General features: G+C 62.1%; 3 protein-coding genes across 5 annotated transcripts; all 3 read right to left on the bottom strand.

Moving 5' to 3' along the window:
• Nucleotides 1-3588: 3588 nt before the first annotated feature.
• Nucleotides 3589-6512, bottom strand: LOC129200195 (basic salivary proline-rich protein 1-like). Its single transcript, XM_054811492.1, has 2 exons — nucleotides 6229-6512; nucleotides 3589-5348 (listed from the first exon to the last, which is right to left on the bottom strand). Exons 1-2 carry the CDS (start codon nucleotides 6408-6410, stop codon nucleotides 3713-3715), a joined length of 1818 nt encoding a protein of 605 aa, XP_054667467.1. The 5' UTR covers nucleotides 6411-6512; the 3' UTR covers nucleotides 3589-3712.
• Nucleotides 6513-6558: 46 nt separating this feature from the next.
• Nucleotides 6559-13344, bottom strand: DCAF11 (DDB1 and CUL4 associated factor 11). Of its 3 annotated transcripts, none has more exons than XM_054811496.1 (14): nucleotides 13213-13344; nucleotides 12690-12819; nucleotides 12504-12595; nucleotides 12205-12335; nucleotides 11395-11459; nucleotides 11189-11289; nucleotides 10962-11108; nucleotides 10189-10243; nucleotides 9984-10110; nucleotides 9117-9302; nucleotides 8737-8890; nucleotides 8388-8543; nucleotides 7139-7245; nucleotides 6559-6703 (listed from the first exon to the last, which is right to left on the bottom strand). In XM_054811496.1, the coding sequence occupies exons 2-14, from the start codon at nucleotides 12815-12817 to the stop codon at nucleotides 6566-6568; spliced, it is 1587 nt and encodes a 528-aa protein (XP_054667471.1). In that variant the 5' UTR covers nucleotides 12818-12819; nucleotides 13213-13344; the 3' UTR covers nucleotides 6559-6565. The 3 variants fall into 3 exon arrangements, with proteins under 3 accessions (XP_054667471.1, XP_054667472.1, XP_054667473.1); XM_054811497.1 differs by having other exon boundaries at nucleotides 8737-8857; XM_054811498.1 differs by lacking the exon at nucleotides 8388-8543.
• A 275-nt stretch (nucleotides 13345-13619) lies between these two features.
• LOC129200194 (phosphoenolpyruvate carboxykinase [GTP], mitochondrial-like) lies at nucleotides 13620-22284 on the bottom strand. The gene is made up of 11 exons (XM_054811491.1): nucleotides 22038-22284; nucleotides 21366-21615; nucleotides 20281-20517; nucleotides 19988-20175; nucleotides 18789-18992; nucleotides 18528-18715; nucleotides 17254-17416; nucleotides 16669-16887; nucleotides 16455-16592; nucleotides 16268-16363; nucleotides 13620-15188 (listed from the first exon to the last, which is right to left on the bottom strand). Exons 2-11 carry the CDS (start codon nucleotides 21392-21394, stop codon nucleotides 14734-14736), a joined length of 1917 nt encoding a protein of 638 aa, XP_054667466.1. The 5' UTR covers nucleotides 21395-21615; nucleotides 22038-22284; the 3' UTR covers nucleotides 13620-14733.
• Nucleotides 22285-23336: the final 1052 nt, after the last annotated feature.

Raw genomic sequence — 23336 nt, 5'->3', positions numbered from 1 at the left:
AAGAGACCGCAAGCGTTTATTCAGTCACACACAGAGCCGGTTCCGGGAGAGACTCCGCACCGGGGCTCGGGGCCCGGCCCTGGGGCACCTCGGCTGTCCTACCCGGAGCCACGCTCGCCAGTCCGGCGTGGAACAGACACACGGTCGGTCCGTCAGGCTGCTGGAGAGCTGGGCTGCTATGTGCAGGCTGCCGCCAAAACCGAGGAGCCAGCTGCAGGACGCTAGAAGAGAGGAGAAAAGGGGCAGCCAGCTGGATGGGGGGGGAGCGAGAAAGCGTGAGGCAAGGAAAGGGACGGCGAGTGAAGGACGGGGACAGGGAGCCTGACAGAGAGGGAGGAAGAAGCGGCAGGAAGAGAGGCAGCGGGACGGCGGCCGACAAACAAGGACGGGGAGCGGGACAGAGAGGCAGAAACGACCCTGGGCGGGCAGCGCCACGGCGAGGGAGGAAAAGAGAATAAGGGCAGGGAGCCGGACCGAGAGGTACTGCGAGGGACAGCGGCACGGGGAGCAGGACAGAGCAACAGAGAATAAAAAAAGGAAGCGGGAGCGTGAGAGAACCGGGCTGGGGAGCAGGGAGAAGGAGAGAGCAACAGAGGGAAAGAGGACCGGGGAGCGGGACGCTGGGGCAGAGTGAGAAAAAGAGGGGCAGGGAGCAGGACAGAGGGGCAGAGGCAGAAGGAGGACAGAGGGACAGAGAGACAAAAGAGGGAGACGAGGACTGGGCAGAGGGGAGAGAAAGACGGGGGCAAGGAGCAGAGACACAAAGGTGCCGGGAAAAGGACGGTCAGATGGAGCGAGAAACAGGGTCGGGGAGCAGGACAAAAGGACAGAGAAAAAGGCGAGGAAGAAGGAAGGAAGGCTAAAGGTGGGACAGGGAACGGGACATACGCAGCGAAACAAAGCAGAACAGAGAAGAGAGGACAGGGATTGAGGAACAGAGAGAGAGATGCAGGCCGGTACACAGAGACGGCGAAGGTAAGCAAAACCAGCGACAGGCAGGAGGACCTGGTTCTGACAAACCATCGCTCCCGGTGTCGCTTCCACGGCCTCAAAAAATGTGACGTGCCTAACCCTAACCCGTTACTGTGAACGCACAGAGCATCAGCGCAGCAGCACCTGTGCAATAACACATCGCCCACAGCTATACAGAAGAAGAATCCAACTGGATGTTAGAAGACCCCAGACCCTGGCCCCTAACCCTGGCCCCTAACCCTAACCCTAACACTAATGTCCACCAGGTCTACCCAAGGGAAAAAAGGACACCAGGTCTACCCAAGGGAAAAAAGGACATCAGGTCTACCCAAGGGAAAAGAGGACACCAGGTCTACCCAGTGAAACTGGCCATCAGGTCTACCCAGAGAGGGGATTGGGCGGGGTGGGGCTGTCTCTTTTTCCCTAAAACCGGCTGATTTAAGGCAAACCTCCACATTCACCTCTCATTTGCATCTGCGCAACCGCCTCGGTTGGTTTTTTTTTTTTTTCCCGCCAAATATAGTGCTCAAAATCGCCCTTTCTCGCCTCGTTTCTGCCCGCTTCCCATAAACGCCCTCCTGCTGCGAAAAATTGCTGGTTTTTGCTTCTTCCCCCCTGAATTTTTGAGTTTCGCCCTCGAAAGCGGCTCTGTCTCCTTGTGCTCCAAAATACCTGGTTTACGGTGGGAAAAAAAGTGCATATTTATGGTAAACGCCCCTTATTTTATGAGAAAATTACCCCATTTATGGTAAAAAAACCCAAACCCTCTCATTTTATGGGGAAAAAAACCTTCATTTTAGGGCTAAACCCATTCGTTTTGTGCAAAAATACACATGGCAAAAGAAGCATTGTCTGGCAAAAAAATAAAAAACCCCACACACCTCATTTTAAGGCAAAAAAAAAAAAATTCCTTATTTTAGGACAAACCTCCCGCCTTCATTTTCTGGTTAAAAATCCTCATTTTAGGGTAAAAAAAATTCCTCATTTGAGGACAAACAAATTCTTATTTTAAGTCTAAACAAAAAATCCTTATTTTTAAGGCAAAAAGACTTATTTTATGGCAAACACACCCCCCCACCCCGGGTTTACGGCACACCCCCACCCGCATTTTTGGGGGGGGGGGGGGGGCGGAAATTCTGGCAAAAGAAGCAGTTTTGGTCAAAAAACAAAAAGCATTTTATGGCACAAAAAGCAGCATTTTCTGGCAAAACCACACGTATTTATCAGCAACCCTACACATTTTACAGTAAAACCACACATTTTCTGGCAAAAATACATATTTTACGGCAAAACCACACGTTTTACGGCAAAACCACACATTTTCTGGCAAAAATACACATTTTACGGCAAAAATACACGCTTTCCGGCAAACCCGCGCATTTTAGGGGGGAAAAAAAAATAGACGTTTTCTTCATCATCATTTTAAGCCCCAAATTCCCCTTTTCCCCCCCAAACCAGGCGCCTTTCAGCAAAAAATACCCAATTTTACCCTCGCTGCTGAACCCAAATTCCCTTCCCGCCCCCCGCCCCCCCCATGATTTTTGCCCAAAAATTTGAATTTTGGCACAAAACTTGCCTGGCTTTTCGGAGAGAAATCCAACCAAAATTCACAAATCTTGACTTTTTTCACCCCAAAATCTTGACCTTTGTGTCCAAAAATCTTGACTTTTGTGCCCCAAAATCTTGACCGTTTTTGCCCCCAAAATCATGACATTTTGGTAAAAAAAAAAAAATCTTTAATTTTGTGCCCCCAAAATATTGAAATTCTCACCCAAAAAAATTTGAATTTTCTCCTCCAAAAATCTTGACTTTTACAACCAGAAAAAATCTCGATTTTTGTGCTCCAAAAATCTTCACTTTTACACCCAAAAATCTCGACTTCTGTGCTCCAAAAATCTCCACTTTTGCGCTCAAATATCTTCACTTTTACACCCCAAAATCTTAATTTTTGCGTCCAAAAATCTCCACTTCTCTGCCCCCAAATCTTCACTGTTGCACAAAAATTACCTGTTTTGCAAAACCCCGCCATTTCTGCAGATTAAAAGAAACCCAAAACCCCATTTTTTTAAAAAAAATCCCCAATTTGCCTCTTTACTCCCCAAAAAAATCTGGCCCCCCCCCGTCAAAAATCGCCACTTTTCACTTTTTGAACCAAAACCCACCTTTTTTAGCGCCGTTCTGCGCAGCCGCTCGATCGCGTCACCGCCCGGCCCCAAAACTTTTGCTTTTCACCTCGATTTGACCCTCCCAGCCCCAAAATCCCCCAAAGTGGTTGGATTTCACCCCAAAAACATCGCCCGATTGCCCCCTCGGGGCCCATCTCCTCCTCTCACCTGATTGGCCAATGGCTTCACCCTACCTCCCGCTCACTCAGCCAATGGCAGCGCAGGGATCTCCCCCCTTTGCCCTCACCTGATTGGTCAGGACCTCGATGACCTCAATCGCCACTCAAAAAAGTAGCAAACCCACCCACCCACCCCCGTTTTCGACCCAATTTGCCCCAAAATGGCTCCTCCTGGACACTTGAGGTTCTCCTGGAGGTCTTGGTCTTCTCCTGGACACCTGCCCCCCCCCCAAACCCCATAATTCCCCCATATGACCCCCCCCCCACCGTGGTCACATGGACCTTCTGGACACTTGAGGTTCTCCAGGAGAGTTGGGTTCTCCTGGAATCTTGGGTTCTCCTGGACACCTAGGACCTTCCTGGACACCTGAGTCCCATCCCGGCCACCAGGGTCCTTCAAGACGTTGGATATCCCAACCCTGGTGGCCCAGGAGAACATGGGTAACGGTACCAGAACCGATAGGTGATGACCCAAGCGGCCCAACCCAAGGCGGCGCCGACGGCGTTGCGCGGCCAGTCGTGACGGTAGGCCAAGGTGACGGCCAACAAGACCTGCCAGACCACCACCAAGGCCACGTTGAGGAGGAAGAGGAGGCAGAGGGCAATGCCCGGACGTCTGGGTCCTTCTTCTGTGGTATCTTCATCCTCCTTCCACCCAGATGTTTGGGACGGTTGGGTCCCACCAGGTGGCGGTGGCCTCATGGGTGATGGTGACCTCATAGGTGATGGTGGCTCCATGGGTGATGGTGGCCTCATGGGTGATGGTGACCTCATAGGTGATGGTGGCTCCATGGGTGATGGTGGCCCCATGGGTGATGGTGGCCACCTGGACGCTTGGGTCCACCCAGATGCAGGGGTCCCCCTGACAGCCAAACCGCCCAATGGGAGGACTTGTAACAACCAGCGCCAGAAGGTCTGGACCTTCCCAGGGGCGGAGGAGGAGGTGGGAACCTCCCAGCCGGGATATCTGGGTCCTTCATAGGTCTCCCAACCTGGATGCCAGGGTCCTTCATGGCTCCGTCCCACCTGTTGAGGCCCTTCATGGCCCCATCTCATCCGCTGAGGTTCTTCACGGCCCCATCCCACCCACTGAGGACCTTCATGGCCCCATCTCATCCGCTGAGGTTCTTCGTGGCCCCATCTCATCCGTTGAGGTTCTTCACGGTTCCATCCAACCCGCTGAGGTCCTTCACGGCTCTCCCAACCTGGGTATCTGGATCCTTCACGTCTCCATCCCGTCCGTTGAGCTTCTTCACCCTTCCATCCCATCCCTTGAGGTCCTTCAGGGCTCCATCCCATCCGTTGAGGTTCTTCACCCTTCCATCCCATCCCTTGAGGTCCTTCAGGGCTCCATCCCATCCGTTGAGGTTCTTCACCCTTCCATCCCATCCCTTGAGGTCCTTCAGGGCTCCATCCCATCCGTTGAGGTTCTTCACCCTTCCATCCCATCCCTTGAGGTTCCTCACGGCTCCATCCCATCCGCTGAGGTTCTTCACGGCCCCATCCCATCCGCTGAGGTTCTTCACCCTTCCATCCCATCCCTTGAGGTTCCTCACGGCTCCATCCCATCCGTTGAGGTTCCTCACGGCTCCATCCCATCCGTTGAGGTTCTCCACGGCTCCACTCGACCTGCTGAGGTCCTTCCCTCTCCCCTTTCCTCCTCCAATCCGGGTAGAGGATCCTCCCCAAAGCTCCGGCTTCTTCGGCCAATCCCAAGCCGCAATGAACCAAGGCGAACGCTTGAGGGGAGGCCCCGAACCCTTCCCACCGATGTCCTTCGGCCCGACAGCTCCGCGGGTCGCCGTGGGGCAGGAGAAGGATCCCGCCGGCCGCGGGGCTCAAGCAACGGCCGGTGGCGGCTTCCAAGGCGGCGAAGAGACGGGGGGCGGAGCGAGCCAGGGCCACGCCCACCACCCAGCGACCCACGGCGCGGAGAAGGGCGCCCCCGCCTGGACGGGCCAGGGGTAAGGTGGCCACCAGGAGGGCCACCAACAAGACGGTGGTCCAACCGCCGGCCGAGGCCACCAGGCGCCTGGGGGGGGGGGGAAGGGGAGAGGTCAACTGCCCCACAGGTCCCCCCCCACACCTGTGGTGACACCCTCTGCCCCATAGAGAACCCTCTGCCCCATAGACAGCCCTCTGCCCCATAGCAAACTCCTTGCCCCATAGCCAATCCCCTGACCCATAGCCACCCCTCCTGCCCCACAGACAATCTTCAGCCCCATAGCCACCCCTCTACCCCATAACAAACCCCCCTGCCCCATAGCCCCTCCCCCAGCCCCCCCCACGCCCTGCCCCATAGCCTTCCCTCAGCCCCATAGCCCCTCCTAAATCCCCATAGCCACCCCCCGCCCCATAGCAAACTCTCAAAGCCGCACAGCCCCTTCCCAGCCCCCCAACCCCACCTCCTCCCAGCCCCACACCCCCCTGCCCCATAGCGAGCTCTCAGCCCCATAGACACCCCCTGCCCCGTTGCCAGCCCTCCTGACCCGTAGCAAATCCTCAGCCCCATAGCCCCTCCCCTGGCCACCCCAACCCCCCACACACCCCCTGCCCCATAGCAACCCCCCCGCCCCATAGCCCCCCCAACCCCCATAGACCCCCCTCAGCCCCATAGCCACGCCCCTGCCCCATAGCCAGCCCTGCTGACCCATAGCAAATCCTCAGCCCCATAGCCACCCTCAGGCCCATAGCCAAGGCCCCCAGCCCCATAGCCCCCCCAAAGCCCCATAGCCACTCCTCTGCCCCATAGCCACCCCAGGCCCACGCACCCCCCCTGCCCCATAGCCACCCCCTCTGCCCCATAGCAACTCCCCCCAAGGCCCCATAGCCTCCCCCAAGGCCCCATAGCCCCCCCAGCCCCCCCCATAGCCCCCCCCCCTGCCCCATAGCCCCCCCCCGGCCCCACTCACGCCTCCAGCAGGTTATGGGGCGAGGCCAGCAGACTGTGTGGGTCAGCCCTGGCCCTGAGGGCCGGTCCCAGCCCCACAAGTACGGCCAAGGCCAAAGCGTGGGCCCGGGGAAAAATGGGGGACCCCAGGACGGCGGCCGCCCCACGGCTCAACGCCTGGATGGCCGCCCCACACCACCCCATGGCCGCCCCACAGCCGCCCCACGGCCTCCTGGGAGAGCGGCAGGTGGTGGGGGAGGGGACAAGGACAGGGAGGACACGGGTGGGGGTGGGGAGGGGGGTGGAAGGGGGGACACGGACGGACGGACGCTAAGAAGAGCCCAGGCGGCACTTGGGGGTCACAGGGGCTTTACTGGGGGGGAAGTGTGGGGCACGGGGGTGTCGCCGTCGCCCCCCCCCCACTCGTGTCGCCCCCCCCCGCTCGCGTCCTCGTCCTGCGGCTCCCGATAGTCCCACAGGCGGATGCTGCCGTCCCACTGCGGGGGGGGGGGGGGAAGGGGGGGTCAACCAGCCCCATAGCGACTCCTCTGCCCCATAGCGACTAGGCCCTGTCCCATAGATTCCCCCCGACCCACAGAAAACCCCCAGACCCACAGATTACCTCCCTGCTCCGTAGTCCGCCCCTGCCCCATAGATTCCCTCCCTGTGCCAGAGCTCCCCTGCCCCACAGACAACCCCCTGCCCCATAGATTCCCTCCCTGCCCCAGAGCTCCCCTGCCCCACAGGCAACCCCCTGCCCCATAGATTCCCCCCAGCCCCATAGAGACCCCCCCAGCCCCACAGATGCCCCCCAGCCCCATAGATTCCCTCCCTGCTCCATAGCCCCCCAGCCCCATAGCGACCTCCCCCAGCCCCATAGATTCCCCCAGCCCCATAGGCACCCCCAAGCCCCGCCCCCAAGCCCCGCCCACCGAGGCGCTGGCCAGCGTCCCCTCGTGCGGGTGCCAGCAGACGTCGCGCACGCAGGCGCCGTGATTGGTCAGCCGCCGCACGGCCCGGCCAGTCAGCACGTCGTACACTGCCCGGGGGGGGGGCGGGGCAAGGTTAGGACACACCCCCTGCCCGGAAGCCCCGCCTCCCTTAAGCCACGCCCCCACTCAGCCAGTTAAACCCATCCCACCCACAGGCCACGCCCCAGCATGTAAACCACGCCCCCTTGAAAGCCACGCCCATCCTCTAGACCACGCCCCCTCACCCTCAGACCACGCCCCCACCCTCAGACCACGCCCCTGCCCTGCAGCCCACGCCCCCACCCCCTCAGGCCCCACCCCCTCACCCCCAGACCACGCCCCCACCCCTGCAGACCACGCCCCCTCACCCGCAGACCACGCCCCCTCACCCGCAGACCACGCCCCCACCCCGCAGACCACGCCCCCCACCCCCAGACCACGCCCCCACCCTCAGACCACGCCCCCGCCCCCGCAGACCACGCCCCCGCCCCCGCAGACCACACCCCCACCCCCTCAGGCCCCGCCCCCTCACCCCCAGACCACGCCCCCACCCCTGCAGACCACGCTCCCTCACCCCCAGACCACGCCCCCACCCCCAGACCACGCCCCCACCCCCGCAGACCACGCTCCCTCACCCACAGACCACGCCCCCGCCCTGCAGACCACGCCCCCGCCCTGCAGACCACGCCCCCACCCCTCAGGCCCCGCCCCCTCACCCCCAGACCACGCCCCCACCCCTGCAGACCACGCCCCCATCCCGCAGACCACGCCCCCTCACCCACAGACCACGCCCTCGCCCGCAGACCACGCCCCCTCACCCCTGCAGACCACGCCCCCACACCTTCAGACCACGCCCCCTCACCCGCAGACCACGCCCCCACCCCTGCAGACCACGCCCCCACCCCCTCAGGCCCCGCCCCCACCCCTCAGGCCCCGCCCCCACCCCCTCAGGCCCCACCCCTGCAGACCACGCCCCCTCACCCGCAGACCACGCCCCACCCCCTCAGGCCCCGCCCCCTCAACCCATCCCCCAGGCCCCGCCCCCCAGGCCCCGCCCCCCTCAGGCCCCGCCCCCTCAGGCCCCGCCCCCTCAGGCCCCGCCCCCTCAACCCATCCCCCAGGCCCCACCCCCTCATGCCCCGCCCCCTCATGCCCCGCCCCCTCAGGCCCCGCCCCCTCAGGCCCCGCCCCCTCAGGCCCCGCCCCTCACCCAGCACCGCCCCCGAGGCGCAGCCCGTGCCCAGGTAGAGGCCGCCCCCCCCCCCGCGGGGCGGGGACAGGCGGCAGCGCAGGAGCGTGTGCAGCACCGCGTGCCCGCGGTACGTCATCAGCGAGCTGTCGCCCGGCAACGGCGCCGTCGCCATGGCTGTGGGGGGGGGGGGGAGAGAATCCATGAATGGGGCGGGGTAATTAACGCATGGGTGGGGCTAATTAACCCCTTTATAGCGCTAATTGCCCCAACCCTAATTACCACGGGGCCCCGCCCCCTCCCCTCATGCTCCACCCCCTCCCCCAAGGCCCCGCCCCCTCCCCCAAGGCCCCGCCCCCCCCCCCCGTACCGCGTCGTGGCGCCCGTTGCCAGCGATAGTCCCAGCTCTGCCGAGCGACGGCGCGGCGGGCAGCGGCCAATCCCCCGGGGCCGGCGGGACGCCGAAGGTCCCACAGTTTGGCCGTCTGGTCCTTGGAGTTGGAGACCAGGTAGCGACCGTCACCCTGGGGGTGGGGGGTGGGGGGGTGGGGGGGTGTCGGGGTGGGGGGTCAAGGTCAAAGGGGGGACCCTTAGGTTGGGGCTTTGAGGCACCCCAGGTGTCCCAGTGCCGCCCACGGCATCTCCAGGGCTTCTGGAGAACTTCCCAGTTGGACCAGTTCCACCAGAAACCCTTCCCCGTTGACCCCAGACCCCTTCCCGGTTGCCCCCCAGCCCCTCCCAGCGCCTCACCCTTGGGTGAAGGAAGGTGATGCCGTCGCGGTGACCCGCCAGGAGGCCGACGGGGCGAGGCCGCCCCTCCCCCAGGCACCGGCGGTCCCAGGCCCGGCAGACGCCGTCGTCCCCCCCCGAGAGCAGGAGCTGCCCCCCCGTGTCCCCCAGGGCCACCGCGTTGACGTCGTCCTCGTGGGCCTCCACCTGGGAGAGAGGAGGGAGGTCAAGGTCACCCCGGGGGGGGGGAGGGAGGAGTTCAGGGGCTGCAGGGTGGCCTTGACCTCCATGGGGTGGCCCCGACATCCATAGGGTGACATTGACCCCATGGGGTGGCTTTGGGACCGTGGATGGGGTGGCCTTGACCTCCCTTGGTTGACCTTGACCTCCATTGGGTGCTGTTGACCACCGTTGGGTAGCCTTGACCCCCATTGGCCAACCTTGACCCCATGGGGTGGCCTTGACCCTCCCCCATTGGCCAACGTTGACCCCATGGGGTGGCCTTGACCCCCATTGGCCAACGTTGACCCCATGGGGTGGCCTTGACCCTCCCCCATTGGCCAACCTTGACCCCATGGGGTGGCCTTGACCCCCATTGGCCAACATTGACCCCATGGGGTGGCCTTGACCCTCCCCCATTGGCCAACCTTGACCCCATGGGGTGGCCTTGACCCTCCCCCATTGGCCAACGTTGACCCCATGGGGTGGCCTTGACCCCCATTGGCCAACGTTGACCCCATGGGGTGGCCTTGACCCTCCCCCATTGGCCAACCTTGACCTCAATTGACGACCGTGACCCTCCCATTGGCTGTCCTTGACCCCCACACCCCCAGCCAACCGGCTGCCCCACCCCCCCGCCCAAGCCCCGCCCCTTGCCCCGACGCTGACCCGTAGGACGCGGCGTTGAACCTCCCGGTCGTAGACGTAGAGGCAGCCGTCGTTGGCTCCGCCCACCACCTCCCGCCCATCCGGCCCCACGGCCAATGAGAAGACAGCGAAGCGACGCTCTTCTGGTCTGGGGCGGGGCAAAAGAGGGTGTGGCACGCAGAGCCCCGCCCCTCCAAGCCCCGCCCCCTCAGGCCACGCCCCCTACCGTAGGTCAAGGGCCGTGTGGTTGTCGCCGTCCCCGTAGATGTCGTAGACGTGGACTGGGCGGGGGGGAGGGGCTTTGTCAGACCACGCCCCTTTTCTCCCAAGCCACGCCCTCCCTCGCCTAAGCCACGCCCCCCCGTGGGCACAAGCCACGCCCCCAGGAACACGCTACAGGCACAGGGGGCTGAAGCTCCGCCCCAACCACTTAAGCCCCACCCACACAGGGTGAGGCTCCACCCACAGCACCACTTAAGCTCCACCCACGGGTAAACCACGCCCATTGCCGCAAGCCACGCCCACAATCCCCAAGCCACGCCCCCAGGCCCATTCCCTCCACCTCCATAGAGACACATGGGGGGACCGTAAGCTCCGCCCACATTGCTTAAGCTCCACCCCCGGGGCCAAGCCACGCCCCCAGCCTTAAGCCACGCCCCCAGCCTTAAGCCACGCCCCCAGGCTCAAGCCACGCCCCCAGGCTCCTTCCCTCCAGCTCCCATAGACACGCATTGGGGGGGGGGAGAGGCTAAGCCCCGCCCCAAGCCCTGAAGCCCCGCCCCCCGTCTTAAGCCCCGCCCCCGTCTTAAGCCCCGCCCCCAGCCTTAAGCCCCGCCCCCAGCCTCAAGCCACGCCCCCCAGCCTCAAGCCACGCCCCCAGGCTCCTTCCCTCCAGCTCCCATAGACACACATTGGGGGGGGGAGGCTAAGCCCCGCCCCCCGCCTTAAGCCCCGCCCCCCGTCTTAAGCCCCGCCCCCCGCCTTAAGCCCCGCCCCCACCGTAGTCCGACCAGCTGGAGTAGAGGCACTGGGACGCGTCGGGGGTGAAGACGACGTCCAGGATGCTCCAACCCACGTCGCGTCCCCGCGACGCCCGGAACAGGCGCAGCCCCTCCCCCCGGCACTCGTACACCCGCAGCGTCTGGTCTGGGGGGGGGTTTAATTAACGTTAATTAACTTAATTAACGTAGTTAGGGTCTCCCCGTCGTCAGATCGAGGGGCGTTACCTTGGCAAGCGGAGACGAAGAGGGATCCGTCGTCGGAGAAGAGCCCGCAGAACGCTTTTTGGGGGTAGGAGTCGGCGAAGGCCACGTGGTTGGGGAGGAAACTTGGGGGGGGGGGGGGGCAGAGGGGGGTTAGTTAGGGGGCTGCCCCACACATCCGCACCCCAGTTGTTTCGGGGGTTTGGGGGGGTGTTTTCCCGGTTACTTACTGGGAGCTCAGGCGGGATTTCTCGCCCGGGGAGAAGCTGCCGTGGTGGCAACGGCCCCATTCACGCTGCGGGGAGGGGGGTGGGACCCATAGTGACCCATAGAGACCCCCCCCAGACCCATAGAGACCCATAGGGACCCAGAGCGACCAATAGAGACCCCCCCAGACCCATAGAGACCCATAGGGACCCACAGGGACCCCCCCAGACCCATAGGGACCCATAGGGACCCAGAGCGACCCATAGAGACCCCCCCAGACCCATAGAGACCCATAGGGACCCATAGTGACCCATAGGGACCCCCCCAGACCCATAGGGACCCATAGGGACCCAGAGCGACCCATAGAGACCCCCCCAGACCCATAGGGACCCATAGTGACCCATAGAGACCCCCCCCAGAGCCATAGAGACCCATAGGGACCCATAGTGACCCATAGGGACCCCCCCAGACCCATAGGGACCCATAGGGACCCCCCCAGACCCATAGGGACACATAGGGACCCATAGAGACCCATAGGGACCCCCCCAGACCCATAGGGACACATAGGGACCCATAGCAACCCCCCCTCAGCCCCACAGGGACCCATAGGGACCCCCCCACCCCAGCCCCATAGGGACCCCCCCAGCCCCATAGGACCCCCCCCCCAGCCCCATAGGGCCCCCCCACCCCAGCCCCATAGGGACCCCCCCAGCCCAGCCCCATAGGGCCCCCCCAGCCCAGCCCCATAGGGACCCCCCCAGCCCCATAGGGCCCCCCCACCCCAGCCCCATAGAGCCCCACAGATCCCCCCCCCCCATCCGCCCCTCTCCCACCTGCCGCAGCAGCCGGGGCAGATTCTCCTCGGGGGGGCCGGGTCGCCGCCCCCCCCCCCTCCCCGCCGCCAGTTCCAGCTGCGCCCTCAGCTCGTGGCTCGCCAGGACACGCGTGTCCGGGGGGGGCGGGGCTTCACGGGTGGGGGGAGTCACGTGATTAACCCCACCCCCCCCAACCCCATTTCCCCCCCCCAACCCCCCCATCCCCTCAATTCCCCCCTTCCCCCCCCCCGGCCCCACTCAGGACCCCTCCCCCACGCCCCTCCCCCCCCACGCCCCTCCCCCCCCCCCCAACTCACCGGGGGGGGGAGGGTCCGTTTCTCCCCCTCCCCCATCCCAAACTTCTTCGTCCGATTCGGGGGGGTCCCGCAGCCCCCCCGGGATCTGACCCCTGCGAGGGGGAGGGGGGAGGGAGGGGACAGGCTCGTTAGGCCACGCCCCCTTCGTCCTATAGCTCACCCTATAGGTGCCCCCCCCCGTTTTACCTGCGCAGGAAATAGCTCTGATTCTCTTCCTCTTCCTCCTCTTCTTCCTCTTCCTCTTCCGGGTCAGGACCCCGGGGAGGGGGCCGTGCCCCTCCCCCCCCCGCGCGGCTGCTGCTGTGGGAGCCCATCGCTGGGGGGGGGGGGGAGGGGCATCAGGGGTTTCCATGGCAACGGGATGGGTATTTCCCCCCCCTTCAGCCCTGTCTCCATGGCAACCGCCTGGGACACCCCCCCCACCCCCCGTGTCCATTGGGGATCCCCCCCTGGTCGCCATGGCAACCTCTCTGGGACCCCCCCCGTCCCCATGGCAACGGGCCTAGACCCCCCCCCATAGCGACCACCAGGCCCCCCCCGTTTCCATAGCAACCTCCCCCCCCCCCCGTCTCCATAGCGACCGCCCGGGGCCCTGCACCCCCCCCCCCCCCACCCCGGCGCCGTTTCAGCCAATCAGAGGCCGAGAGGCCGCCGGAGCCTCCCCCATGCCCCCAGCTGAGCGCCCACCAATCAGGAGCCCCCTCCTCACCCGGCGCTGACCAATCAGGAGCGGCGGCGCCACCGCCCCCCCCCCCCCCACACCGCCCGGCCGCCCGCTGCTTGTTTACGTCCGCCGCGCGCCGGAAGGGGCGGGGCCTGCATGGGGGGAACGAGGAGGGGGGCGGGGATTAGGCGTGGCGGGCGGGGATTGGACGCAGAGGGATCACGTGAGCGCTCCTCCCCTGCCGGGGGTGCTAAAGCGGCTCCCATTGGAGTCCCACCGCGCGGGCAGGTGGGCGGGAAGCGGGCGGGCACTGCTGATTGGCTGGGGCGGGGAAGGCCGCGCTGGTCCCGCCTACGGGAACTTTGATCCCGCGCTCGCGGCCAATAAGAAGCCAGCAGCGCCTCGCGACGGCCCCCCCTGGCCCCGCCCCAATAACAACACGTGACCCCGAGTCCCATCCGAGCCCCACCCCCCCCAAGGAGGGGGGGCTCTTTTATTGGTCCATCTAAGCCACGCCCCAAAGCACGTGAGCGAGGCCCCGCCCACCCCCAGGGGAGGGGGCGGTCCCTGAGGTTCCCACAGCGGCCAATGGGAGAGGAGGGGAGGCAGCACCCAGCCGGGGAAGGGGCCAATGAGAAGGTTGCGGGGGGGGGGGGCGGGGTCACTGGTATCAGGGCACGGTCATTGGTTAACAGGGAAAGGAGGCGTGGCCAGCGGGCAAATAGAGGCGGTCGGGGGCAGGGCCATCGGTCAGTGGGACGCAGCGATTGGTCAAGGGGAAGAGGTGGCCAAGGGGGCGTGGCCATGGGGCAGAGGGGCTGAGGCCACGGGTGGTGGGCACCCAACCCGAGGTGGTGGGCAACCAACCCGAGATGGTGGCGGGCAACCAACCCAAGATGGTGGCGGGCAACCAACCCGAGATGGTGGTGGTGGGCAACCAACCCGAGATGGTGGGCAACCAACCCGAGATGGTGGTGGTGGGCAACCAACCCGAGATGGTGGGCAACCAACCCGAGATGGTGGTGGTGGGCAACCAACCCGAGATGGTGGGCAACCAACCCGAGATGGTGGTGGTGGGCAACCAACCCAAGATGGTGGGCAACCAACCCGAGATGGTGGTGGTGGGCACCCAACCCGAGGTGGTGGTGGTGGGCAACCAACCCGAGGTGGTGGTGGCGGGCAACCAACCCGAGGTGGTGGTGGTGGGCACCCAACCCAAGATGGTGGGCACCCAACCCAAGATGGTGGTGGGCACCCAACCCAAGATGGTGGTGGTGGGCACCCAACCCAAGATGGTGGTGGTGGGCACCCAACCCAAGATGGTGGTGGTGGGCACCCAACCCAAGATGGTGGTGAGCACCAGCTCCTGGTGGTCAACGAAGACAATGGCCACCAGCCTGTCGATGGTCAACCAAGACAACGGTCACCCACCCACGCCCGTCAAGCAAAGCTGGTGGCCACCAGCCTGCTGGTCAACCGAGCTGGTGGCCACCAGCCCTCCAGAGTCCCTTGCCCCATCTGCTGGCCACCAACCCCCCCCGCCCCCAGCGCCGGCGTCCTGCCGCGTCACATCTTCTTGACACGTTCCTCCAGCGCCTCCAGCTCCTCCATCACCTCCTTGGGCAGATCTTCTCCAAAGTTCTCCTCGTAGTAACCACGCAACTCCCTCACCTCCTTCTCCCAGAAAGGTCTGGAGACCGAGAAGAGGTCGGAGTAGGAGACACTAGGAAGCCCGTCGAGATCCAAAGCGCCTTCCCGAGGTACCAACCCCACCGGGGTGGACCTGGCGTTGTCTTCTCCTCCCACCCGACTACAGATCCAAGCGAGGACGCGGGCGTTGTGACCGAAACCCGGCCAGACGTAACGACCTGCGGCGTCTTTGAGGAACCAGTTGACGTGGAAGATGCGAGGTAGTCGGGCGCCTTCTCGTTCGCCAATGGTCAACCAGTGGGCCAGGTACTGCCCGGCGTTGTAGCCGAAGAAAGGTCTCATGGCGAAGGGGTCGTGCATCAGGCGGCGACCTGGTGGGGAAAGGGGGCGGGGCCAAGGGGTGGTGAGGTCAGAGCAGCGGTAGGGCGGGGTTGGTGGAGAGGAAGGGCAGGAGGGGGGAGGTGGCAGGGTGGTGGGACATCAGTTATGGGGTGGTAGAACGTTGGGGCCAACGTTGGATGAGGTTATGGGGTGGTAGAACGTGGTTATGGGGTGGTAGAACGTTGGGGCCAACGTTGGATGAGGTTATGGGGTGGGAGAACGTGGTTATGGGGTGGTAGAACGTGGTTATGGGGTGGTAGAACGTTGGGGCCAACGTTGGATGAGGTTATGGGGTGGGAGAACGTGGTTATGGGGTGGTAGAACGTGGTTATGGGGTGGTAGAACGTTGGGGCCAACGTTGGATGAGGTTATGGGGTGGGAGAACGTGGTTATGGGGTGGGAGAACGTTGGGGTCAACGTTGGATGAGGTTATGGGGTGGGAGAACGTGGTTATGGGGTGGGAGAACGTGGTTATGGGGTGGGAGAATGTTGGGGTCAACGTTGGATGAGGTTATGGGGTGGTAGAACGTGGTTATGGGGTGGTAGAATGTGGTTATGGGGTGGTAGAACGTTGGGGTCAACGTTGGATGAGGTTATGGGGTGGTAGAACGTTGGGGTCAACGTTGGATGAGGTTATGGGGTGGGAGAACGTGGTTATGGGGTGGGAGAACGTGGTTATGGGGTGGGAGAACGTTGGGGTCAACGTTGGATGAGGTTATGGGGTGGTAGAACGTGGTTATGGGGTGGTAGAATGTGGTTATGGGGTGGTAGAACGTTGGGGTCAACGTTGGATGAGGTTATGGGGTGGTAGAACGTGGTTATGGGGTGGTAGAACGTTGGGGTCAACGTTGGATGAGGTTACGGGGTGGTAGAACATGGTTATGGGGTGGTAGAACGTGGTTATGGGGTGGTAGAACGTGGTTATGGGGTGGTAGAACGTGGTTATGGGGTGGTAGAACGTTGGGGCCAACGTTGGATGAGGTTACGGGGTGGTGGGACGTGGTGACGACACCAGGATGGTGGGGTTAGCGGGGCTGCCGGGGGCGTGGCCAGGGCGGGCACGGCTCACCCGTGTGCTCGGCGGCGGCGGTGGCCTCGCTCCTCATGGCGCTCCCCACGAAGACGCCGTGGCGCCAGTTGAAGGCCTCGTAGACCAAGGGCACCCCTAACCAAGAAGAAAAGCCACCCGCCATGGACCACCACAGCTGAGAACCAATCGCCTGGCAGGATCTAGGGCAGAGGGGGCGTGGCTTTACCTTCAGGTCTCCGCCCACCAAAGATGATGGCGTCGATGGGGACGCCCTCGGGGTCTTCCCAAGACGGATCCATGATGGGGCATTGTCTCGCCGGGGCGCAAAACCGCGAGTTGGGATGGGCGCAAGGTTGAGGGTCACCTACAAGTTCACCAGATGATGCGAGATGGTCCCGAGGGGGGCGGAGCCTCGGAGAGGAAGGGGCGGAGCATCTTACCAGGTTTCCAAGCTCGACCCAACCAATCGGTGAAGGTGGTGCCGGGGGTCAAAGGTTGATCGATGCCCTCCCAGTAGACGCCGCCGTCGCTGGTTTGGCCGACGTTGGTGAAGATGGTGTTGCTCCGGATGGTGAGCATGGCGTTGGGGTTGGTGCGCATGGAGGTCCCAGGGGCCACCCCGAAAAAGCCGCTCTCGGGGTTGATGGCGCGGAGACGACCTGGGCGGCATGAGGGGACAACGTGGGGTCAAGGGAGGACAGAACCTCAAGAGTCCTGGGGCCACCACGGCCAGGAAAACCCAAGAGTCCTGGGGCCACCAGGGCCACGGGACATCGTGGTCACCACGGCCAGGAGAACTCAACCATCTTGGGGCCACCACGGCCAGGAGAACCCAAGAGAACTTGGGGCCACCAGGGCCATGGGACATCGTGGTCACCACGGCCAGGAGAACTCAACCATCTTGGGGCCACCACGGCCAGGAGAACCCAAGAGAACTTGGGGCCACCAGGGCCACGGGACATGGTGGTCACCACGGCCAGAAGACCCCAACCAGAAACCACCCCCACCCCCCTCCCCGACATCACCTTCAGCGTCAAACTTCATCCAGGCGATGTCATCTCCAACACAATGGACACGCCAACCGGGCAGCGCCGGCGTCATCATGGCCAGGTTGGTTTTACCGCAGGCGCTGGGGAAGGCAGCTGCCACGTATCGCTTCCTGCCCATCGGGTCCGTCACCCCCAGAATCTTGGGGAGAAAAAAGCAAATTTTGGGGCCGTCAAGAGACCCAGGGTGGGCAGGGAGGTCCTAGGACCACCAGGGACGTGGGACATTGTGGCCACCACGGCCAGGAGAACCCAAGTGTCTTGGGACCACCATGGCCAGGAGACCCCAAGAGTCCTGGGGCCACGGGACGTTGTGGTCACCACAGCCAGGAGACCCCAACCATCTCGGGGTCACCGTGGCTAGGGGAACCCCACGAGTTCTGGGGCCACGAGACCCCCAAGACTCTTGGGGCCACCAGGGACACGGGACACGGTGGCCAGCACAACCTAAGTGTCTTGGGGCCACCACAGCCAAGAGAATCCAAGATTCCTGGGGCCACCACGGCCAGGAGAACCACAACTGTCTTTGTGCCACCACAGCCAGGAGACATTGTGGCCACCATCACCAGGAGATCCCGAGAGTCCTAGGACTACCACGGCCAGGAAACACTGTGGCCACCGCAGCCAGGAGACCCCAAGAGTCCTGGGGCTACCACAGCCAGGAGAACCCAACGGTCATGGAGCCACCAGGGCCATGGAACATTGGGACCACCGCGGCCAGGAGAACCCAACGGTCATGGAGCCACCAGGGCCATGGAACATTGGGACCACCGCGGCCAGGAGAACCCAACGGTCATGGGGCCACCAGGGCCATGGAACATTGGGACCACCGCGGCCAGGAGAACCCAACGGTCATGGGGCCACCAGGGCCATGGAACATTGGGACCACCGCGGCCAGGAGAACCCAACGGTCATGGGGCCACCAGGGCCATGGAACCTTGGGACCACCGCGGCCAGGAGAACCCAACGGTCATGGGGCCACCAGGGCCATGGAACCTTGGGACCACCGCGGCCAGGAGAACCCAAGTATGTTGTGGCCACCACGGCCAGGAGACCCCAGAAGTCTTTGGGCCACCACAGCCGGGAGACATTGCGGCCACCCTGGGCAGGAGAACCCAAACGTGTTGTGGCCACCACGGCCAGGAGACCCCAAGAATCCTGGTGCCGCCAGGGCCACGTATATAAACCCCCCCCAAAAGCCTTAAAATTCAGGGGAAATGGGTTAAAACGGAGGGGGAGGCCCCAAAAATCACCAGCATGTGCTCGGCCAGCCAGCCCTCGTCGCGCGCCAGGCGGGAGGCGATGCGGAGGGCGAAGCATTTTTTGCCGAGCAAGGAGTTCCCGCCGTAACCGCTGCCGAAGGAAACGATGCGTCGGCGGTCGGGGTGGTGCGCGATGAGCGTGCGGGGCGGGTCGCAAGGCCATTGGTTGACGAGGGGTTCTGGGAGGGAACGGGGGCGGGGTTAGCGAGGGGAGGGGGGCGGGGTTAGCGAGGGGAGGGGGGCGGGGCTTACCGCGGAGAGGGAGGGGCCTGCCGACAGAGTGGAGGCAGCGGATGAAGTCATCGCGGGCGAGGGCGGGGAAGGTCTGGGGGCCGACGCGGGTCATGATGCGCATGGAGGCGACGACGTAGGGCGAGTCGGTGAGCTGCACCCCCACCTTGGCCAGCGGGGACCCCACGGGGCCCATGCTGAAGGGGATGACGTACAGCGTGCGGCCTGCGCCGCGGCAGCGACGGAAAACGGGGGGAAGGGGGACAAAAAAAAAGAGGGATAGAGAGGGAAAATACAGGGAAAAAGAGTAACGGGGAAAAGGGAAAAGTGAGGAGAGAGAAAAGGGGGAAAGGGGGAAAAATCGTGATGGGAAAGGGGAAAAGAGGGAGAAAAAATAAGAAAAGGGGGAGAAATAATACAGGGAAAAAAGGAAAATAATAGAGAAGGAAAATAGGGGAAAAACAGAGAAAGAAAAAAAAAAGAGAACAAAAAAATCAGGGGGTGTCAGAAAACCATGGGGAAATTAGGAGAAAATGGGGGGAAATGAAGGGAAATCGGGGGGAAATGAGACATTTGGGGGGAAACGAGGGAAATCTAGGGGGGAATGGGGGGAGTTTGGGGAAAACCAAGGAAAATTTGGAGGGGAAATGGGGAAATTTGAGAAAAAACAGGGAAAGTGGGAGGGGGAATTTGGGAAAAAATGGAGGAAAGGGGAAGAGATGGGGGGGAAATTGGGACAATAGGGACAACGGGGGGGATACAGGGAAAATTGGGGGGGAGGGAATTCAGGAAAACCAGAGGAAATTTGGGATAAACAGGGAAAATGGGGGGGAATTTGGGGAAAACGTGGAAAAAAATGAGGAAAATTTGGGGGGAAATGGGGAAGAAAAAGGGGGGGGAACGAGGGGAAAGGGTGGGGGGAAATTTGGGGAAAAAGGGGGGAATGGGGGGGAAGGGGTAGTTTGGGGAAAAATTGGAAAAAACAGGGAAAATTGGGGGGGGAAATGGGGGGAAGAAGGGAAAACGGAAAATTTGGGAAAAATGGAGGAAAAAATGGGGGGAAATGGAAAAACAGGGGAAAAACAGGGAAAATTTGGGAAAATAGGGAGGAAAAAGGGGGAAAATTTGGGAAAACGGGGGAAATTTGGGAAAAATGAGGGGAAATCCGGGGCAATTAGGGTTTAAAAGGGCCCCCCTAAATCCTGGGGGCCCCCCCTTACCCTCCATACACCCCGGGAAGCGTTCCTGCACGGCCTGTTCCAACTCGGGGGGGCTCATCCAATTGCCCAACTGTCGGGGTCCCCCCCCGGGGGGTTTCGGGGGGATGGAATCCCTTTCCCTTTCCGTCACCAAAACCGTTCGGTTTTCCACTCGCGCCACATCCCGCGGATCCGTTCGCGCCAACCAGCTGCGAGAAACACCCCCCCCAAAAAAAAAAATCTCATTAAAAACATGGGGTTTTTAAGGGGGGGGGGGGGGTCGACTTTTGGGGGGTTTTTTGGGGTTCTCTTACCAGTTGTCATATTTGGGGAGGGGGTGCAGGAGCCCCTGGGCCTGGAGCTGGGCCAGGAGGGCGACCCCCTCCTCGGGGGAGCCATCGCAGAGGCGGACGGCGCGGGGGCGGCAGAGGCGAACCCCCTCTTCCACAAAACGACGGGCGGGGGGAGGGAGGGTCCCCAACCCCTCCCCCGTGCTCGGGGACACATCCCAGCTCCAAGCCCGGCAGGGGGGGAGGGGGGGGAGATGGTGGCTTTGGGGGGGGGACGGACGACAACACACACATGACACGGTTGAATTACGCAACTCTGTTTGCATTGGGCCCCCCCAAATTGGACCTTGCTCTGCCCCGGAGGATGCTGGGAAGGGAGCACCCCCCCACAGTGTCATCTCCCCCCCCCAGGACAACACGGGGGCAAAGGGCGGCTGTGGGTGGCCCAACCCCCCCACCCCCCGAGGGGACTGGGGAGTTTGGGGGCCCCACAGCCCCCCAAGTAGCCACAGACCCCCCCATGAGCCCCTAAGTAGCCCCAAAGCCCCCCCAAGTAGCCCCAAACAGCCCCACAGCCCCCCCCAATAACCCCTGTCTCCCCTATAGCCCCCCCCAAGTAGCCCCAGACAGCCCCACAGCCCCCCCAATGAACCCCTAAGTAGCCCCACAGCCCCCCCAAGTAGCCCCAGGCAGGCCCACAGCCCCCCCAAGTAGCCCCAGCCCCCCCAATGAGCCCCTAAGTAGCCCCAAACAGCCCCCCTAAGTAGCCCCCACGTAGCCCCCCTAAGTAGCCCCCCTAAGTAGTCCCACAAGAAGCCCCAGGCTGCCCCACAGACCCCCCATGAGCCCCTAAGTAGCCCCTGTCTGCCCCACAGCCCCCCCCAAGCAGCCCTGCAGCTCCTCAAGGAGCCCTGCAGCCCCCCCAAGTAGCCCCAGACAGCCCCACAGCCCCCCCAGTCACCCCTTGGCTGCCCCACAGCCCCCCAAGTAGCCTCCAACCCCCCCCCAAATCCCCCCTAGCCCCCACAAGCCCCCTTCCCACCCCCCAAATGCCCCCCCCCCAGCCCCCCCAAATCCCCTTCCCACCCCCCCAGATCCCCCCCACTTACCCCCCCAGCCTTCCGATGACCTTCTGCATCCCGGCTGCTGCTGCTCCTCCTCGGTCCAGGGGTCCCCCCCCAAACTTATAACCCCCATTGAAGGGGGGGGCTCCCCCCCCCCAAAAAAAAACAGGCCAGGCCCCACCCCCTGGAGTGGGCGTGGTTTAAGGGGGTTAAGCCCCGCCCCTATTTCCCAGGCTGATGTAACACCCCGTTGGCCTTGCCTGCAGGCCACGCCCCTTTGTTTGTGTAGGGTCGCCTGGGGAGAAAATAAAAAAAAAATATACCTATTTATATTTATATACGTACCTGGGTGCCCCCTTAGGTGTTTTAGGGGCTCCTGAATCGATTTTTAGGGAGATCCCCAAGATTTGGGACCCCCTGAATTAAGAGGGGGTCCCCCATGGTACATACCCCCCCCCTCCATAGAATTAAAGGGTTCCCTAACCATATACCAATATACGCCCCTCCCCTATGGATTTAAGGGGGGGGTCCCCGTAGCACATAGCCATCCCCTATAGAATTAAAGGAGGTTCCCGTGGTATATAGAGCCCCCCCTCAGAATTAAGGGGGTCCCCCCACCCAAGGAGAGGCACCAGCACCCTGAGGTAAAAGCTGACACCCCCCACTCTCAATTAAAAAAAAAAGCCCCCCAAAAACCCCATTTCCAGCCGGTTTTACCTCATCCCGCCGCCCCCAGCCGCGCCTCCATTCCCAGCCGCGGCTTCACAGCTCCGGCAGCGGCCGCCGCCATTTTCCTTCCTACCCTAAAGGTCAGTAAGCTTCCCCCAAAAAGGGTTGAGGGGTTAATTAAGGAGGGGAGGATGTTAATTAGCGGGGGGGGGGGTTTAATTAGGAGTTAAATGGGGCTTCTGCCCCCTCCCGGGCGCGGTAATGGCGGCTCTCCTCAGGGCTAGAAAATGGCGGGAAGCCAGCGCGCATGCGCGGAGCGGCGCCAAATCCACAAAGCACATGCGCGGAGGTCGCTCCACGCTCTTCTGCGCATGCGGAGCTGCCGGGAGTGAGGGCGGAACAAGGCAGGGCGGAAAGTCGGGCAGGTTTCGCACATGCGCAAACAGAGACAGTGAGGGCAGAGCGGCGGCGGGGAAGGGCGGGCAAGCGCCGCTCATGCGCGATGGAGCGCAGTGAAGCTGGGGCGCGGTACTGGCGCCGGGCAGCGGCTGTTTGCGGAGGGGCGGGGCTATGAATAGTAATTAGCAGCGATGCATATTAATTAGCATCAAGCGAACCCAATCATTCGGGGGCTTCTTCGGCTGAGTAACAAAGAGGGTTGGTGAATATTAATGAGCACCGGGAACTATTTATGGCATCGCTGGCCGTTAACGGCCCGGCCCTAATTAATATTAATGAGCATCACGCTGTTAACGAGCGTGATGAAGCTGTGAATATTAATGAGCATGGCTGTTAATGGCTATTAATGAGCAGTGGCGCACGCTAATCAGCGTTAATTGCTGTCTGTTAATAATATTAATGGTCATTAACGGCTCTTAATTAATAATGAAGGCTCCTAATTGGCATGTTAATTATTTTATTAACTTAATTAGGGGCTGGGAGACGCTCGTTTGGGGGTTTCAGGCCTTTTTGAGGGTGACTTGGGGCTTTAATGAGAAAAATTATTACAATTAGCATTAATTAATAGTAAATAACAGTAGTTAGCGCTAATTAATAGTGATTAATGGTAATTAATTCATGTGAGTTTCGGTATTTTCCACAATTTTCCTCATTTCGGGTTTTTTGGACCCATTTTGGGGGCAAAAGGGGGGTAGGGCCCCTTTTTGTCCAATGATGAGGGGGTTTACCCAAAAAATCGGGGGAGATGGGGAAAATTTGGGTTCAAAAAGACCAAATTAGGGAAAATTAATGAATTTGGGGGGGACTTTTCCCCCAAATTTTCATAATGTTCTCAACTGTTCCCCGATTTTCCCCAAATTCTCCCAACTTTCCCCTAATTATCCCCAA

The sequence above is a fragment of the Grus americana genome, assembly GCF_028858705.1.
Source record: "Grus americana isolate bGruAme1 chromosome 37 unlocalized genomic scaffold, bGruAme1.mat SUPER_37_unloc_1, whole genome shotgun sequence".
Classification (NCBI taxonomy): Eukaryota; Metazoa; Chordata; class Aves; order Gruiformes; family Gruidae; genus Grus; species Grus americana.
This window is presented reverse-complemented; position numbering and strand designations above follow the sequence as displayed.

Bases quoted from the DNA above. Each gene is read 5' to 3' on its own strand.
- LOC129200195 (XM_054811492.1), bottom strand. From the start codon at position 6,410: ATGGGGTGGTGTGGGGCGGCCATCCAGGCGTTGAGCCGTGGGGCGGCC. The intron at 5,349-6,228 runs GTGAGTGGGGCC...CCCCCCCCCCAG, and splicing joins CCCCATAACCTGCTGGAGGC to GCGCCTGGTGGCCTCGGCCG.
- DCAF11 (XM_054811496.1), bottom strand. From the start codon at position 12,817: ATGGGCTCCCACAGCAGCAGCCGCGCGGGGGGGGGAGGGGCACGGCCC. The intron at 12,596-12,689 runs GTAAAACGGGGG...TCCCCCTCGCAG, and splicing joins CAGAGCTATTTCCTGCGCAG to GGGTCAGATCCCGGGGGGGC. The intron at 6,704-7,138 runs GTGGGCGGGGCT...CCCCCCCCGCAG, and splicing joins GGACGCTGGCCAGCGCCTCG to TGGGACGGCAGCATCCGCCT.
- LOC129200194 (XM_054811491.1), bottom strand. From the start codon at position 21,394: ATGCAGAAGGTCATCGGAAGGCTGGGGGG. The intron at 16,888-17,253 runs GTGATGTCGGGG...CATGCCGCCCAG, and splicing joins GATGAAGTTTGACGCTGAAG to GTCGTCTCCGCGCCATCAAC. The intron at 16,364-16,454 runs GTAAAGCCACGC...CTTCTTGGTTAG, and splicing joins TGGTGGGCGGAGACCTGAAG to GGGTGCCCTTGGTCTACGAG.